The sequence below is a fragment of the Misgurnus anguillicaudatus genome, chromosome 10, assembly GCF_027580225.2.
Source record: "Misgurnus anguillicaudatus chromosome 10, ASM2758022v2, whole genome shotgun sequence".
Lineage (NCBI taxonomy): Eukaryota > Metazoa > Chordata > Actinopteri > Cypriniformes > Cobitidae > Misgurnus > Misgurnus anguillicaudatus.
Window position 1 is genome coordinate 39686099 of NC_073346.2, and position 19997 is coordinate 39706095.

General features: G+C 38.5%; 1 protein-coding gene across 1 annotated transcript; it reads right to left on the reverse strand.

Moving 5' to 3' along the window:
- Nucleotides 1-554: 554 nt before the first annotated feature.
- LOC129448845 (uncharacterized) lies at nt 555-19600 on the reverse strand. Its single transcript, XM_073872737.1, is given in 15 exon segments — nt 555-965; nt 1045-1212; nt 1298-1440; nt 4235-4352; nt 4436-4558; nt 4718-4765; nt 4894-5070; nt 6682-6897; nt 13476-13880; nt 13960-14127; nt 14213-14355; nt 16974-17091; nt 17183-17512; nt 17642-17818; nt 19443-19600. Coding segments are annotated over 14 exon segments (2736 nt in total). The 5' UTR covers nt 17810-17818; nt 19443-19600.
- Between the last annotated feature and the right edge of the window lie 397 nt (nt 19601-19997).

Below are 19997 nucleotides of genomic sequence, written 5' to 3' on the forward strand. Positions count from 1 at the left end.
TTAGACGTTGCGCTGTGCGCTTTAGACAATGCGCTTAGATCGTTAAAATAGGGCCCATTAACTCGTCTGTCAATTCCTCCAGAAAACAGTATGAGGCGCACTTGCGAGTTTATAATTATTTCAGATAGAAATCATTTGAATTAGTTTATTGTGAAATTGAAACAAATAACGGACAGTAGCCTATCGCTTTGTGACAGCTCAACATGAGAATTTTAAATTCATGTAGTATTTTAATTTTAATAAAAACCAGGGGACCCCCCTAATTTATATTTTTGTGCTTTATGGGGGGTCCCTCAAGGCTTATAGCAGGTCCGGGACCCCCCAGACCCTCCTCAATTCGAACACTGGGACCACAGAAGAAGACACAGAAAACACAAGTGTGAAAATGCTAAAGCAAATAATGCCAAGGATTTATTGTTTGTCATGTATACTAAGTCGTAGTCTAGTTGAAAAGTCGGGCTTGTAACCTGAAGGACGCAGATTTGCTCCTCAGGCTCTGCAGTGATTGTAGCCATACAATACATGACAATCACATCATCTTTACCAGAAGAAGCTCATGGAGAACAGAAGCGTCCATAAAACAGAATGGTGTTGGTGGGATTGTGTCGGATGAAAAACAGGAAGGGATGATCAGCATTGAAAGTCTTTGGAATGTCTAGGCGTCCCATTAATAGCTTACCAACAGCACCAGTAGCTGCTGCTGCTTCTGTTCCTTCTTCATTGACCTCAACAAAGGTTTTATGAATCACCTCAGACACCACCAGATCATTATTGTGGGAAAGGTCTGAAAAATGTGCCTTCCCCATCTCAAAAGCATCCACCATTCCCAGTTTCACCAGTAGATTCTTCATGTCATAAGTTTCTTCCAGCTTGAATTTAGGAAGAGATAATGCAACGTATTGTTTCTTCATGTTGTCAGGTTTGGTCCACTCCATGAGCTTCTCATAGGTCAGTGTTTTCTCCAGCTGGATAAGAGAGTTATGTTAATGTCTATCTGATGATGTTAAATAAAGCTTTAAACACTCTCAATCTCTCCTGTCTCACCTGCTGAAGTCCAGTGGTGTCGTCTTCAATCTCATCTGGAAGGATGATCAACATACTCATATTCTTCCCGACATACGGCAGCTCCAGGATCTGACTGTTCACCTCTGGGATGAAGGTCAGAGGAAAGTCTTTATCCTGTTTCATCATCTTCACTGGTTTAGTTTCATTCTGTCAAACATCAATAAGAACATGATCAGTAACCATTCTTGTCAAAATATTGAAGTTCATACATAAGAAGACCTTTGAATCTAACCTTGTTAACTTTAAATGGTCGATCAACAGTGTCTGGCCATAGGAATTTTCTCTCCCAGTTCCCTTTGAAGTAGAGGGCGTTCACCAAAACCAAACGTGTCATATTATTAAGGATCCCCTGTGCCAACAAATCCTTGATCTTCCCTGTGATACAAACATACTAAATACAAACTCTGTATATCACAAATCAAGACAAAGCTTGCGTCCAAATACCCACACTTGCGGTCTTGTCCACTTGAGAGCGCGTGCATGAGACAGACAGTGCGCAAGAGTGTCCTGTTTTAAAACTGGAAAGTGCAGTGCCCTTAACCCAAACTAAACCCATACTCTCTCAAATACTGCTTTGGAGCGGTATCAAGGCTAATCGTATCTCATCATGCATCATGTTCTGGATGTAAATCGTGAGACTTTTACCCAAACCTCGCGAGATGTCACAGAAACCTTTAATTGTAAGTTCATAAATGGATAAGACATATCTTAGTAGTAAAACAGATAGTGTTACACCTTTCATTGCAAACATTGTTATGTATTTTGTAAAACATCTGCAAATGCTTTTATCACATAATTACAAAAAAACGTTAATTGTGTTGTTTATTCATCGAAATCAAATTTATTAAAGCTGCTTGCACAAAACAATTTTTTTACAGGTGCAAACAATTCTGCTTCTAAAAGTTTCAGATAAGTGTAGATAATCTAAAAGTTCAGCAAATGTTAATTTCAGAGTGCTATGTGTTCATTTTATTAAAGAAGAACTTAAATAGCCTAAATAAAAAACAAATAGGTTTTGGTACAAATTGCTGCCACCACCTGGATTGACTTTTTCACACTTGCTAAGTGTATTCCATTGTATGGGGGGGGGGGGGGGCGAAGATACGGAGGGCCGTGGCGGTGCTGGTGGCTCAACCGACCAATGTGGAGGCGGGGATGCAGACCTTCATTGCAGAGCCAAAAGAGAACGAACCCCCAGGAGACGTCCGGAGATCGAAGGAGCCCAAGCGAGCTGGCGGGATGGAGGGAGGGACGGTGAAGGAGTGAGTGGAGTCCAAAGGAGAAGGCGGGCTGACAAGGGACCAGGGCGGAGCCGGAGAGGTGAGGGAGCCTGGTGGAGATGGTGAAGAGATGGGAGTGGATGAAAAGGAGGGAGGAGAGACCTAAGACGAGGCCGCTGGACTGATGGGCTGAGGCGACCTCCTGTTCTCCTCCCCCATCCCCAGAGACAGCTAGCAAAGAAGGCGCACCTCGGCCCAACCTACCCAGCGACGTCAACACGCTAAGGGTGAGCTAGGGGTTGACTCTGTGCCAGGTGGTGATGAGCTGCTGGACTGGCTGGTAACTGGAGAGGAGGAGGGAGAGAGAGGCGGGCGGGACCTGCGACAACGGTGAAGATGATGGGAAGCTGGACGGAACCAGCGGGGACAATAGGGAGGGCAGGCAGTCCACTGCACAATCCAGCAAAAAGTCATAAGCTCCAGGCACCATCGAAAGCTCACCCTCAGCGGTAGGAGTGTGAACAGAGCTCTCATCGACTTCCACTCGGACTCCAACGTCTCTCAACGGTGAAGCTGGCTCGTGCACCTGGCCTGGGAAGAGGACTTCCGGGGTGCCGGCGACGCTGGGCTCAGGGGGTTAATCTGGTTTACAGTTTACGCAGGCAATGTCCTCTGAGGTGTTGGGTGAGTCACAGTAGGTCAGCACCTACTCCACAAAAGCGGCGAAATTGTTCCAGGGACTGTTCTTTGGCAGGCACGTCCAACATATAATTTAAGCCAACTCTATAGAAATCAGAGCGAGCTCTTAGGATAATGTGTTGCCTCACATTCACCTATTCACTCATTCATTCAGAGCCATGCAAGGCGCCATCCAGCTCATCGGGAGCAGCTGGGGTTAGGTGTCTCGCTCAAGGACACCTCGACACCTGGTCAGTTGGAGCCGGGGATTAGAGACCAACCCTCCGATTTGTAGACAACATACATGAGCCACTGCCACCTCAGGTGGTCAAGTGCAAAGACCACTGGTGTGGGTATTTGAACGCAGCCATACTTTCAAGTACTTCTGTACAAAAGGCCACACTTTAATGACAATGGCGCCCTCTGCCGGACATTTTATGCTACTTAACATGTGTTCTAATATGTGTTAACCACATGACTTAAACTCGTCATTTCATTGGTAGACGTTAACTAAACTATATCGTTCATGTTCGGAAATGTCTAAATGCTAGAAAGTTCGCACAAGTTGTTGCCTATCGTGGCTGGCTGCTATCTGGTCCATTCATAACAGTTTGTTAGTATTGTGTGCGTACATTCAAAAAGTAAGTAGCTTAATATTTTTATAATCTGTTAGATTTGATTTCATTGTGTTATTAGTGCTACTAAATGTTTATTTATACTATTTAAGTATTACTCGGTACACACATAATCTTGATTGTAAGTTAATATCAATGTAAACATGTTAGATAAGACTTTGATAGCAATTATTCTGATTATTACTTTAAGATGTTTATTTTGCTAATTGAATGATTGAGTTAAAGTGAATATTTACCAATCTATGGTAATTTACACATATTGTAATGATGTGAAGACATTCTAAATAATGCTATTGCATTATTACTTTCTACTTTGTAAGTCATTGTATAATGTTTAAATATTACTGTTTCTTATTCTTATTGTGTTCACAGTTTTCTTTATTATGCTTTTGCAGAACCACACACATATACATATACATACATACGCATCTGTACCTATTGGAATTGGAAACAGTAAAGTTGTTTAATAAGGACATGGACCGAGTGATTTATTGTTCTGTCTGAACATTCTGCAGCGTTTGCCATACAATTTAAACGGCACCTTTTCACTTTCATACAACTTCATTGCAAGGAAACATCAAAAAGAAATTAATGTTGTGAGTGTATGGTAACTTTTAAGTTTAAGAAAGTTTTAACCTTGTGTCGTTTTCTCCACCCAGTTGTTGATGTTGACGCGTGCAGCTTCTGAGTTTTTTATGAAGTCCACAGACTCCAGTCCAGCCTGGTAGTATTTTTGTGAGTCACTAATAAATTTCTATAACACAACAAATGAAATGAAGTGAAAGTCACATTAGATCTGAGAATCTTTATTAACACGAGTGAATAATCTCATCTTACATCAATAAACTGATAGGATTTCTCTCCATACAGACGATTGGCAAGACTCAACATATATGGCACTCCTGGTTCGTTCAACTCGCTCATGAGTTTGTTGTAGCTGGAATGAATTTGGTCCTCCTGCTGAACAGAAGATTTCTCTGTACATCAACTCTAATAAATAATTCACAATGAAATAGATACTGGCAAAGAGCTGTAATGCATTATTACAGCAAATAAATCAAACACTGTTATTGTTACTGTAAAGTCATGAGGTTTGTGTCTCATGTATTCATACTGAACCTGATCAGCTGTCTCATTATCTGGTCCAGATTTCTTAAGACACAGAACCTACAACCACATTCATAAAAATAAACAACTATTTCAATAACTCAAACAAAACCACAATACTCTCATAATTCTGTGCATTAATGTAAAAATGCCCAAAGATGCAGAAACTGGACTTTATGTGTCATCACCTGTAAGATCTGATCTTTTGTGTTTCCTTTAGCACCAAGTGACACCATGGCCAGAGCCGAAGAGATGCTGAGAGGAGAGTAGAAGACATTTCCACTAGTGTTTATCTCACTGATCTTCTTAAACACATTGAGAGAGAATTGTGTGTTTGCTGCAGACAAAGACTCCATTTTCACAACCTGAACAAAAGTCAAAGAGAGATTGAGAGAGAAATTCAGTGTTCGAATTATGTCAAAGCTTATGGGGGGTCCCCTAGCTAAGCTCCACCACCCTCATTATAGGGTCGCTGTGTTTTCACAAAGTAAGATGTGATCGTCCTTGATCAACAATCATCTGATCCTGGTTTTAATCAAAGAAACCCCAAATTACCCTTAACTCAAACCCTAAACATTTTTTACCCCTCAAATTAGTGTGAAACACTTGCAAGGCCAGAAATTCTACACATAATAGGGAGAAATAGACTCATTCTTAAATTACATAATTTTACTATATAGTAGTGGTTAAATGCATTACATTGCGTTTTTTGAGTCATAGATAGAATAATTTTCAGATCAGCAAAACTGGGGGTGGGAAAATAACATAAGAACAAATTAAGAAATTATGAGCATATAAAAATAGAAAAGAACAAAGTTAAAAATAAAGTAAGATCTAACAGTAGTATTTATTAAATGAATAATAACACTTTCTTCTTTATTGTATAAATTAAATATATTTAATCTTTGTAAAGATACATAGTGATTTTCCTTTGTTTTCTGTTGTTTAATTAATATAAATGACACAAACATAAGCAGATAAGAACTGCTACTTCAAACCAACACAAAGATCTGATTTTTTTCTGAACTGTTTGCAATCACTTTAAGACATAACTGATTGTTTTTATGAGACTAGTTGCCAAGACTTTCGAAATAATTTTGTGTTTGAATGCTTTAGGAAACGCGCATCTCGATGCGTCCGCTTATGAGTGTGCATCCATTTAAGTGTGTGTGTGCGTCATTGTCTTTGCGCACACAAAACAGCTCACTTTAACATCTTTGGCTCAAATTGTTTAAAATCGCTTGCATGTCAACATTTTTCCAAGGTTTAAAAAACACATGCAAAATATACTTTCTATAAATAGTTATTTATTTCTAAAAGATGCGTATTTGAGAGATAAGTTTTAAAGAGACTATCATTTTCATTTAAGCGAGATTTCTTCTGCTTTCCCAATAAAATATTTTATGTGACTGGGTGGACCAGCCGTAAGTCTCAGTGGGTAGCCTTGTCACTGTTATGAAATAATTGTTTGAGAAGATTTTTTTAAAAACCCTTAAACCTAAAGATTACTAAAGATTATTTCCGCAACTGAGGCAAAAAATACTCCACAAGCAGATAGAGATATTAACTGGTCTGTCAATTCCTCCAGAAAACAGCATGAGGCGCACTTGCGAGTTTATTTATTTCAGACAGAAGTCATTTGAATTAGTTAATTAGTAGCTACAAATAACGGACAGCATCGGTTTGTGACACGCAAAATGAGAATTTTAGTATTTTAATTTAAATTAAAACCAGGGGACCCCTCTAATTTATATTTTTGTGCTTTGTGGGGGGTCCCTTAAGGCTTGTAGGAGGTCCGGGAACCCCCAGACACCTTCAATTCGAACACTGGAGAGAATTAGTTCAATTGCAAAAAAATACTTTTATTTAAGTATGACATAAATTAATACATTATCGATGTGGTCTTACACAAGAAATCGTTTATTGAGTTCTCAAGAAATAAAGAAACAAAGAGATTAATTAAATAAAAGTCTTACGTAATGATCTTCTCTTCTGTGTCGCAGCTGAATGAATGAACTTGTGAGTTCGTTGAGGATCTTGTTTATAAGAACGATGCCTCGCCCTAAGATGAAAGAAGAGCGATGTTGTCGTCTGACTAGAGAGATGACGTTTTTTGTAGGAGGAGCCAAACTGGTTGCAGAAAGTGACTGCTCCGCAGTAGCTGTGAGAAGTGTTTTAGCATTAAACCGTGATTGTTATTGATCCGGTGTTCTGTCGAAGGCTGATTCCCCTATATGTTTCCCTTTAGTGCAATGTTTCTTATAGCGTTTTCATCACTTTACGTTCATTTTTTAGATAAATAAAAAGTTTAAATGGGTTGGCTACTGATATGCATGTAATGTATATGTATTGCTCTTTTTTGCTAAATCAATTGTTTTTACAGTCTGAATCGCTAAAGTACATATAAAAGCAATACTATCATGTTTTATATATATGTATTAACGTTAATTAAATAATTAAATATATTCATCATTTTCATGTTTTCTATTATTTCTTCCTTTTATTTATACCTTACGTGTTTGTTCTAAAACTATTATAAAAGTATTATGTTTACACATAAATTAAAAATGCCTGTTTATATATTAATAACACTCATATGTGTGTGTGTGTGTGCGCGCGCGCGCGCGCGTGTGCGTGTGCGTATATTTATATATTTATTAAGTATGTAAACATAATAATTTTAGAACAAACAGGAAGAAGACATAAGCTAAGATATAAGGAAATAAAAAGAAACAATAGAAAGCGAATAAAATATGAAATATTTTTAAAAATGGTGATATTATTGCTTTTTCAGTATAAAACATTCATTCTGAATAAATTATAAATGTAACGTGATAAAAACGCTATAAGAAACACATCGAACACCGGACACCTTATCTACTTAAATTCTATTCTAATTATTAATATTCTAATTATTAATATATTTCCAGATGATTTCATCGCTCCAGTCTGTCCGTTTTAACTGAATCAATGCTGTAGACTTTCTCTTACATTTGTCTGCAACAAAAGACAAAACAGACAACTTTTCTATCTATTTAACCATCTCAAGGAGGATCAGAAGAAATGGACAGCATGTGAGTTAAATATGAGTATCACAGAAAAGGGTCTGAATACTTATTGAACATGTGATCTGATATTTCAGTTTTCCTTTTTAATAAAATGTGCAAAAAAAAATGCTGAGTGTACATTAATGAGAAATAAAAGAAACTTTAGTCTGATTTTTAGCAAATGACTGCAATGAAACAAAGAGTGAAAAATACTCGATGTCTAACCAATGCAGCAAAATTCAAAGAGAGATTGAGAGAGATACAGAATGATTCATTATTAATTATATTATCAGTATAAGTTTAATGTAAGTTTAATTTAGGATTTTTCTTCTTCTGCAGTCTGCATGGATAAAACCTGATGATTAAGGTTGGACCAGGATGCACTGCAAGCTTTAATAGAGGCATAAACATCTGACCTATATAATTCATAACATTAAACTCTGTATATATCACAGTTTGTCATTGTAATCTCATACTTTTCAAAAACGGTGGAGTTTTCCTGCATGTTACAGATGAATGAATTGTTTGCCGTGGGTCTTGTTTTAACAAAAACATCCAGTTTCATGAAAAAGGAATGTCATTGTATGACAACCCTAACACCGCAACCAAGCCCCCCTGCCTTTTGTCTCGTAATGTAGAAGAATTTTGATACAGTAACCAAGAATTATCCATCCTAAAACGGCAATACGGACTACCGGCACATCCGGGAACTTGACTGTAAATTTCGTCACCACCCCTTTTTGGGGGAAAAAACAGACCTTCCATTGACTTCCATTCAAAATAGTGGAACAAAGCAATGCTTTTACACAGCCGGCAGGCGTAAATAACTTATAAAATCACTCAGATTAAACATGTTGAGTAATTATCTGTCCACCCTGCCTGCCATAGAACGCGAAAGATACATTAACACATTAAATTTGGTGAATATAAAAACATGTCCCTTTCATTCTCCCAGCGTCAAATTTGTGTAACAACGCCATCCAGTGATTGCTGGAAATATCGCTAAGCCAGTTAACGTTAGTTGCATGGGCGGATCTAGAAAATTATTTATGGGGTGGCAAGGGGTGGCATGAGAACTACGAGGGGTGGCAATGAAGTAAGCATCCTTGCATGTGTAAGACAATTTCCTGAATAAATATAGCACCTCCCCAAAGGATACTGCATGGGGGCAAAGTGAGTGCTCGGGAAAGCAACTCTCTACGATTCACAGTGGACTTCCCACTGAGAAACATTTGGGTTTCAAAGACACACCTTTAGGGTGTCACACATTTGTATTCTTATTGTCTCAAAGCAAACTGTATATGAAATGCTACATGCACAAAGAATCTAAAATCTGTATCTTATTTGTTTTTCATTGAAATATCTCATTGCAAGTGGTTACAATGGTCTCACCCATATAACAACAGAATACAATGTTAAAGTATATGTGAAACTTCATTCAATGTTAATAGACACCTCCCATTCCAAGCATAAACCAATCACCCACTGTATACAGATTAAGGACAGCCCTTGGTTCTACAACAACCAATCAGTACCAAATTCCTATATGCTTTGTTCTCTGGTTATTTAAGGAGATGTGTAGAAGATTTAGGCGGGACTTTCGATATCTAGAAATGCACCCCCATGATGCTGTATCTTTGATACAGCATCATGTTTCTTTTTATTTTATTTTGAGGAATCTGTAACCAGATCTTCATCTCTTTACCAGGTATGCAATGGTTTTTCGTTGTATTGTTTTGTATTTGAATTGGATATATTAATTGGCTTTGAATGATGTTTTTCCTACCTGGTTAATAAATTGTTATGTTTGGATTTATTCTGTGGCTACGAAAGTTATTGACATGATTAGTAAATTACGATGTATCCTTGTTTCCGCAACGTCTGAAAATCAGGCTAGTTTTTTACGGACTAAAATCCCAGATTAGATGGCATAGTAGTACATCAGCGGAGGATTTTAGAGATCCGACAAGCACTTGGCGCTAGTTTAAGTTAAATTAGATGCGTGGAGGCTAATTTCCTGTTTAGAGTAACATGTAAATGTTGTCTGACCACTCTAAATCAGATGAGCCTCAGCCTCTGGTTATTTCAATATTAATCTATCTAAGTTGCATATTAAATTATGTCACGATTATACAAAGCTATCATTGGAGAAGACGGTCAGTTTGTTTTATGATAGTGGTTGTGAGCCTCTGGTTAGAAATAAATATTGTAATAATTAAGTTGCACCTCTATGGGGACAAAATAAAGTATGTTCAGAGATGAGCACGCATGAAAGGCGGCCTTCTGAACATATGGTCTAACCTCTAGCAGCGACCAAGCTTGATTTGGTTGTGATCGTGGGCCCGCATGATTATTAAATATTAATAAACGGCCGGTGCGTGAGTCCAAAGCGACATGAGTAGCCGAATGAACGGATGCAATAACAAGTAGGGCTAAACAAGTATAACCAAACATCCACCCAAATTCTGTAACTCTTAAAAGTAAAGTCAATCCGATTAATATTAACATTATCTTGGAGTCAGATAATAATACAAAATTGCATAAATGCCAAAACGTCACTTGCAAGCGCCGGAAAAGACTGAACGTGCTATTACCCTTCGTTTGGATTCCGTCGTTGGGCCAAACGGATGGATGGGGCCATATTTTTGCCTCTTACACATGGTTGTCGTGGATTCAAGAAATTATATTCTGCATTTTCTATATTCGGTGTACACTGGATCTCAAATTTTTATAACATTAAAAAAAGCAACAACAAATGTTCCTATAAGTAAGTACCCAATTAGCTACCTTTAACATCTCTACTGTAGCACCCTTTGGCTTAATACTAAGTTAATACATACAGCTAATCAATATCTAAAAACACTGACTGGTTGAACATAATGGTATAAAGACTGTTATATAAATAAAATAGGTTTGCCTAGCTTATATTAATGTAAAACATATTTGAAAGGCACACATCTCTTTCTCTCATAACCCTCTTCTTTAATCCTTTCACTCACTTTATGATGGATTTCAGTCTTTTTACTTCTTTTTAGCTCTTTGCCATCCATTTCTATGTTTATTTCTTTCATGACTTCGTCTACTCCTCTCCCTTCCACAACATATTTTTGTGTTTTATTTGTACGTTCCACGCCTATAGTTTGATTTTTCTATTCTTTTTGGTTAATAAAATGGATATCAGCCTTTCTTTTCATAATATGCTGGAAAAGGCAGCATTAAGTTGTCTTTCAAGCTTTCTTAACATACACAACACTGAATAGTTTTATCTCCTTAATGAAGACTATATCATAACGAGTGATTTCATATGCACATATGGAATATTTTGAATGCTGCAGTAGCTAACAAGACATGACGGGCTAAAACACCTGCAGTTCAGTTGTTTTAACTACCTCAGGCAATATTAAAGAATCAACAGTTTAATTTTTGTATTTTTATCCTGATGCAACATTTATCTGTAAAATATGACCATATTCAGTACTCTGATTTGCTGATGTGATGCTCAACTTAATCACTTAAAGACCGTAAAAAGAAACCACTAACTTTTTGCCAGCATGTGATGATGTGAAGTGCTTTATTAGATCAGAATTACTTGCTACAGACATGAAAAGACTCTTTCTTCATGGGCATAAGTTGCACGTTACATACACATTCTTCACCTCAACGATGGAAAAGTAACGTTTGTGCTTTTTATACTTTGTGCTTGCGTCCGCTACCTTTGTTTTGAGCTCGTTGTACTTCGCATCGCTCTGTTGATGAGGGTCTGTGCGACTCGGATAAGGGATGGACTGCAGCGAGAGAACCGGGCTGCATGTGAGTGCCTTGGATGGGGCGATGCATCCTTTCACAGCAGTTTCCAAAAGTCTCCAACCACGCCAGAAAAAAATCGCTAGATTTGTCCTAGTCGCTTTTTAATAAAGTCGCTATAAAGGGGTCTAAAAAGTTTCTTAATCTAGCGACCAAGTCACCATGTTAGCAAGACTGTGCAGACTTTTTTTATACTGTAAAAGACTTTCTGCTCGGACTGACTGTTCATGCTTGTGTATGAACTCTGCTGCCTCTGGTTGGCTAACGATGGAAATTAAGCCAATCATCATCAGCTATGTGGTTGTCCCACCCCATCTAAGACACACACACCAATCATCATCAGATATCTGTCTCCCACCCCCAAACACACGCAGAGAAAAACTACATTGCCTTTCTGGCTAAAAGAGCCTACTTGGGTATATATTATATATATTAGGATACCCGCGCTGGGGTGGCATATGGGGTGGCAATGCTTTTATTTAGGGTGGCACAGATCCGCCCCTGGTTAGTTGTATGGCTGGACGGAAAAGTGCACTCATTACTCTAATTATAAAGACATATAAATACAAAGTAACTTTCAAATACAAAGTAAAATCATTCACTTGCTTCCCTGTTGACTCAATGAGGTACGAGTAAATGTTCGGGTAAGACACCTCTGGCCAATAGGGAGCGTTGTTACACAAATTTGACGCTGTGAGAATGAAAGGGACATGTTTTTATATAGACCAAATTAAATGTGTTAATGTATCTTTTGTGCTCTATGGCAGGCAGGGTGGACAGATAATTACTCAACATGTTTAATCTGAGTGATTTCATAATTTATTTACGCCTGCCGGCTGTGTACGAACGTTGCTTTGTTTCGTTATTTTGAATGGAAGTCAATGGAAGGTCTACTCTGTTTTCCCCCAAAAGTGGGCGTGAACCTGTTCAGAGGCATTCTATGACGTTGCGCCGGTTGTGCGTATACGCTGCGTCCCAAACCGCCTACCTCCACACTATACAGTAGGCAAACAGCACGAGAAGTAGTGCTCTTCGCCCACCATACAGCACGGAAGCATGCGGCCTGGGACGCAGCCATAACTATTTTACACACAGCTTTTTCATGTGTGGATGCTGGTCGCGCGCATTGGTCAAGAATAAAAAAAAATAACACGGTCTAATTTTGAAATGCATTGTTGTAACGCGCTCGTTACTAAGACTGTAACGAGTAAAATATTACCAAAATTTTATTAGTAATGCGTTATATTACTGCGTTACAGCAAAAACTAATATATTACTGTAATTTATACCACGGGTCTGTTGAATGCTGCATTCTGATTGGCTGAGAAATGTTCTATGGGTGTTGATTATTTTTCTGTAAACCGCACACCTAACCTTTCAAATGTCTTAAAAATAGGCACCAGAGCAATGTTTGTGGTAACAGTGGTATAAGCGGAATAATTGACGACGGGCCATTGAATTATTTGAAAATAATGCACTCCGCTTCGCGTCGTGCCGCATTACCACCTTGGTGTGCATTATTTTCTTATAATTCAATGGCCCGTCGTCAATCATTCCTTACATATTATACTTTGTAATGTTTTGTAACGTTACTCCCAACACTGGTCTCAAACAATAGTTAATAACAGACAAATGCTACAAAGTCACTCGCAGTATAGGGTCAAACAATTTGCTTACCACAAATTTTAATGTTGTATTACTTTTACAACAGTACCACAGAAGAAGACACAGAAAACACAAGTGTGAAAATGCAAAGCAAATAATGCAAAGGATTTATTGTTTGTCATGTATACAAAGTTGTGGTCTAGTTGGAGAGTTGGGCTTGTATCCTGAAGGATGCAGATTTGCTCCTCAGGCTCTGCAGTGATTGTAGCCATACAATACATGACAATCACATCATCTTTACCAGAAGGAGCTCATGGAGAACAGAAGCGTCCATAAAACAGAATGGTGTTGGTGGGATTGTGTCGGATGAAAAACAGGAAGGGATGATCAGCATTGAAAGCCTTTGAAATGACGGGGCCTCCATCTTCGCAAATACAGACCATACCAATAGCTGCTGCTGCTTCTGTTCCCTCTTCAGTGACCTCAAGAAAGGTTTTATGAATCACCTCAGACACCACCAGATCATTATTGTGGGAAAGGTCTGAAAAATTTGCCTTCCCCTTAAAAGCATCCACCATTCCCAGTTTCACCAGTAGATTCTTCATGTCATAAGTTTCTTCCAGCTTGAATTTAGGAAGAGATAATGCAAGGTATTGTATCTTCATGTTGTCAGGTTTGGTCCACTCCATGAGCTTCTCATAGGTCAGTGTTTTCTCCAGCTGGATAAGAGAGTTATGTTAATGTCTATCTGTTGATGTGAAATAAAGCTTTAAACACTCGCAATCTCTCCTGTCTCACCAGCTGAAGTCCAGTGGTGTCGTCTTCAATCTCATTTGGAAGGATGATCAACATACTCATATTATTCCCGACATACGGCAGCTCCAGGATCTGACTGTTCACCTCTGGGATGAAGGTCAGAGGAAAGTCTTTATCCTGATTCATCATCTCCACTGGTTTAGTTTCATTCTGTCAAACATCAATGAGAACATGATCAGTAATCCTTCATGTCAAAATACTGAAGCTCATACATAAGAAGATCATTGAATCTCACCTTGTTCACTTTAAATGGTCGATCAACAGTGTATGGCCGGAAGAATTTTCTCTCCCAGTTCGCTTTGAAGTAGAGGGCGTTCACCAAAACCAAACGTGTCATATTATTAAGGATCCCCTGTGCCAGCAAATCCTTGATCCTCCCTGAGATACAAATATATTAAATACAATCTTGGAAACTCTGTACAGCACAAATCAAGACAAAACTTGTGTCCAAACACCCACACTTGCGGTCTTGTCCACTTGAGAGCGTGTGCATGAGACAGAAAGTGCGCAAGAGTGTCCTGTCTTAAAACTGGAAAGTGCAGTGCCCTTAACCCACACTAAACCCATACTCTCTCAAATACTGCTTTGGAGCGATATTCAAGGCTAATCGTATCCCATCATGCATCATGTTCTGGATGTAACAGTGAGACTTTAACCCAAACCTCACGAGATGTCACAGAAACCTTTAATTGTAAGTTAATAAATGGATATGAAATATTTTAGTAGTAAAACAGATAGTGTTACACATTTCATTGCAAACATTGTTATGCATTTTGTAAAACATCTGCAAATGCTTTTATCACATAATTACAAAAAACTGATGTGTTCATTTAAAGAACTTAAATAGCCTAAATAAAAAACAAATAGGTTTTGGTGCAAATTGCTGCTACTACCTGGATTGACTTTTTCACACTTGCTAAGTGTATCCCATTGTATGGGGGGGAGCCGAAGATCCGGAGGGCCGTGGCGGAGCTGGTGGCTCTCCCGACCAATGTGGAGGCGGGGATGCAGACCTTCATTGCAGAGCCAAAGAGAACGAACCCCCAGGAGACGTCCAGAGATCGAAGGAGCCCAAGCGAGCTGGCAGGATGGAGGGAGGGACGGTGAAGGAGTGAGTGGAGTCCAAAGGAGAGGGCGGGCTGACAAGGGACCAGGGCAGAGCCGGAGAGGTGAGGGAGCCTGGTGGAGATGGTGAAGAAATGGGAGTGGATGAAAAGGAGGGAGGAGAGTCCTAAGACGAGGCCGCTGGACTGATGGGCTGAGGCGACCTCCTGTTCTCCTCCCCCATCCCCAGAGACAGCTAGCAAAGAAGGCGCACCTCGGCCCAACCTACCCAGCGACGCCAACACGCTAAGGGTGAGCTAGGGGTTGACTCTGTGCCAGGTGGACTGCTGCTGGACTGGCTGGTAACTAGAGAGGAGGAGGGAGAGAGAGGCGGGCGGGACCTGCGACAACGGTGAAGATGATGGGAAGCTGGACGGAACCAGCGGGGACAATAGGGAGGGCAGGCAGTCCACTGCACAATCCAGCAAAAAGTCATAAGCTCCAGGCACCATCGAAAGCTCACCCTCAGCGGTAGGAGTGTGAACAGAGCTCTCATCGACTTCCACTTGGACTCCCACGTCGCTCAATGGTGAAGCTGGCTCGTGCACCTGGCCTGGGGAGAGGACTTCCGGGGTGCTGGCGACGCTGGGCTCAGGGGGTTAATCTGGTTTACAGTTTACGCAGGCAATGTCCTCTGAGGTGTTGGGTGAGTCACAGTAGGTCAGCACCTACTCCACAAAAGCGGCGAAATTGTTCCAGGGACTGTTCTTTGGCAGGCACGTCCAACATATAATTTAAGCCAACTCTATAGAAATCAGAGCGAGCTCTTAGGATAATGTGTTGCCTCACATTCACCTATTCACTCATTCATTCAGAGCCATGCAAGGCGCCATCCAGCTCATCGGGAGCAGCTGGGGTTAGGTGTCTCGCTCAAGGACACCTCGACACCTGGTCAGTTGGAGCCGGGGATTAGAGACCAACCCTCCGATTTGTAGACAACCTACATGAGCCACTGCCACCTCAGGTGGTCAAGTGCAAAGACCACTGGTGTGGGTATTTGAACGCAGCCATACTTTCAAGTACTTCTGTACAAAAGGCCACACTTTAATGACAATGGCGCCCTCTGCCGGACATTTTATGCTACTTAACATGTTTTCTAATATGTGTTAACCACATGACTTAAACTCGTCATTTCATTGGTAGACGTTAACTAAACTATATCGTTCATGTTCGGAAATGTCTAAATGCTAGAAAGTTCGCACAAGTTGTTGCCTATCGTGGCTGGCTGCTATCTGGTCCATTCATAACAGTTTGTTAGTATTGTGTGCGTACATTCAAAAAGTAAGTAGCTTAATATTTTTATAATCTGTTAGATTTGACTTCATTGTGTTATTAGTGCTACTAAATGTTTATTTATACTATTGAAGTATTACTCGGTACACACATAATCTTGAAGTTAATATCAATGTAAACATGTTAGATAAGACTTTGATAGCAATTATTCCGATTATTACTTTAAGATGTTTATTTTGCTAATTGAATGATTGAGTTAAAGTGAATATTTACCAATCTAAGGTAATTTACACATATTGTAATGATGTGAAGACATTCTAATGCTATTGCATTATTACTTTCTACTTTGTAAGTCATTGTATAATGTTTAAATATTACTGTTTCTTATTCTTATTGTGTTCACAGTTTTCTTTATTATGCTTTTGCAGAACCACACACATATACATACGCATCTGTACCTATTTGAATTGGAAACAGTAAAGTTGTTTAATAAGGACATGGACCGAGTGATTTATTGTTCTGTCTGAACATTCTGCAGCGTTTGCCATACAATTTAAACGGCACCTTTTCACTTTCATACAACTTCATTGCAAGGAAACATCAAAAAGAAATTAATGTTGTGAGTGTATGGTAACTTTTAAGTTTAAGAAAGTTTTAACCTTGCGTCGTTTTCTCCACCCAGTTGTTGATGTTGACGCATGCAGCTTCTGAGTTTTTTATGAAGTCCACAGACTCCAGTCCAGCCTGGTAGTATTTTTGTGAGTCACTAATGAATTTCTATAACACAGCAAATGAAATGAAGTGAAAGTCACATTAGATCTGAGAATCTTTATTAACATGAGTGAGAGACTGAATAAACTCATCTTACATCAATAAACTGATAGGATTTCTCTCCATACAGACGATTGGCAAGACTCAACATATATGGCACTCCTGGTTTGTTCAACTCGTTCATGAGTTTGTTGTAGCTGGAATGAATTTGGTCCTCCTGCTGAACAGAAGATTTCTCTCTACATCAACTCTAATAAATAATTCATAATGAAATAGATACTGGCAAAGAGCTGTAATGTATTATTACAGCAAATAAATCAAACACTGTTATTGTTACTGTAAAGTCATGAGGTTTGTGTCTCATGAATTCGTACTGAACCTGATCAGCTGTCTCAGTATCTGGTCCAGATTTGTTAAGACACAGAACCTACAACAACACTCATAAAAATAAACAACTATTTCAATAACTCAAAGAAATCCACAATACTCTCATAATTCTGTGCATTAAAGTAAAAAATGCCCAAAGATGCAGAAACTGGACTTTATGTGTCATCACCTGTAAGATCTGATCTTTTGTGTTTCCTTTAGCACCAAGTGACACCATGGCCAGAGCCGAGGAGATACTGAGAGGAGAGTAGAAGACATTTCCACTAGTGTTTATCTCACTGATCTTCTTAAACACATTGAGAGAGAATTGTGTGTTTGCTGCAGACAAAGACTCCATTTTCACAACCTGAACAAAGTGAAAGAGAGATTGTGAGAGTAATTCAGTGTTCGAATTATGTCAAAGCTTATGGGGGTCCCCTAGCTGAGCTCCACCACCCTCATTATAGGGTCGCTGTGATTTCACAAAGTGAGATGTGATCGTCCTTGATCAACAATCATCTGATCCTGGTTTTAATCAAAGAAACCCCAAATTACCCTTAACTCAAACTCTGAACATTTGTTACCCCTCAAATTAGTGTGAAACACTTGCAAGGCCAGAAATTCTACACATAATAGGGAGAAATAGACTCATTCTTAAGTTACATAATTTTACTATAAAGTATTGGTTAAATGCATTACATTGCGTTTTTTGAGTCATGGATAGAATAATTTTCGGATCAGCAAAACTGGGGGTGGGAAAATAACATAAGAACAAAAAAGAAATTAGGAGCATATAAAAATAGAAAAGAACAAAGTTACAAATAAAGTAAGATCTAACAGTAGTATTTGTACATAAATAGAATCAAATGAATAATAACACTATCTTCTTCATGGTATAAATTAAATATAATTAATAAGATACATAGTGATTTTCCTTTGTTTTCTGTTGTTTAATTGATATAAATGACACAAACATTAGCAGATAAGAACTGCTACTTCAAACCAACACAAAGATCTGATTTTTTTCTGAACTGTTTGCAATCACTTTAAGACATAACTGATTGTTTTTATGAGACTAGTTGCCAAGACTTTCGAAATAATTTTGTGTTTGAATGCTTTAGGAAACGCGCATCTGCGTCCGCTTATAAGTGTGCATCCATTTAAGTGTGTGTGTGTGTGCGTCATTGTCTTTGCGCACACAACACAACAGCTCACTTTAACATCTTTGGCTCAAATTGTTTAAAATCGCTTGCATGTTAACATTTTTCCAAGGTTTAAAAAACACATGCAAAAATACTTTCTATAAATAGTTATTTATTTCTAAAAGATGCGTATTTGAGAGATAAGTTTTAAAGAGACTATCATTTTCATTTAAGCGTGATTTCTTCTGCTTTCCCAATAAAATATTTTATGTGACTGGGTGGACCAGCCGTAAGTCTCAGTGGGTAGCCTTGTCACTGTTATAAAATAATTGTTTGAGAAGATTTTTTTAAAAACCCTTAAACCTAAAGATTACTAAAGATTATTTCCGCAACTGAGGCAAAAAAATACTCCACAAGCACATAGAGATATTAACTCGTCTGTCAATTCCTCCAGAAAACAGCATGCGAGTTTATTTATTTCAGACAGAAGTCATTTGAATTAGTTAATTAGTACAAATAACGATGAGAATTTTAAGTTCAAAATGAGAATTTTAAGTTCATTTAGTATTTTAATTTAAATTAAAACCAGGCGACCCCTCTAATTTATATTTTTGTGCTTTATGGGGGGTCCCTTAAGGCTTGTAGGAGGTCCGGGAACCCCCAGACCCCTTCAATTCGAACAGTGGAGAGAATTAGTTATTCATGGACAATTAGTTAAATTGCAAAAAAATACTTTTATTTAAGTATGACATAAATTAATACATTATCGATGTGGTCTTACACAAGAAATCGTTTATTGAGGCCTCAAGAAATAAAGCAACAAAGAGATGAATGAAATAAAAGTCTTACGTAATGATCTTCTCTTCTGTGTCGCAGCTGAATGAATGAACTTGTGAGTTCGTTGGGGATCTTGTTTATAAGAACGATGCCTAGCCCTAAGATGAAAGAAGAGCGATGTTGTCGTCTGACTAGAGAGATGACGTTTTTTGTAGGAGGAGCCAAACTGGTTGCAGAAAGTGACTGCTCCGCAGTAGCTGTGAGAAGTGTTTTAGCATTAAACCGTGATTGTTATGGATCAGGTGTTCTGTCGAAGCCGGATGTTTCTCTTTAGTGCAATGTTTCTTATAGCGTTTTCATCACTTTACGTTCATTTTTTAGATGAATAAAAAGTTTAAATGGGTTGGCTTCTGATAATGTATATGTATTGCTCTTTTTTGCTAAATCAATTATTTTTACAGTCTGAATCGCTAAAGTACATATAAAAGCAATACTATCATGTTTTATATATGTATTAACGTTAATTAAATAATTAAATATATTCATCATTTTCATGTTTTCTATTATTTCTTCCTTATATTTATACCTTACGTGTTGTTCTAAAACTATTATAAAAGTATTATGTTT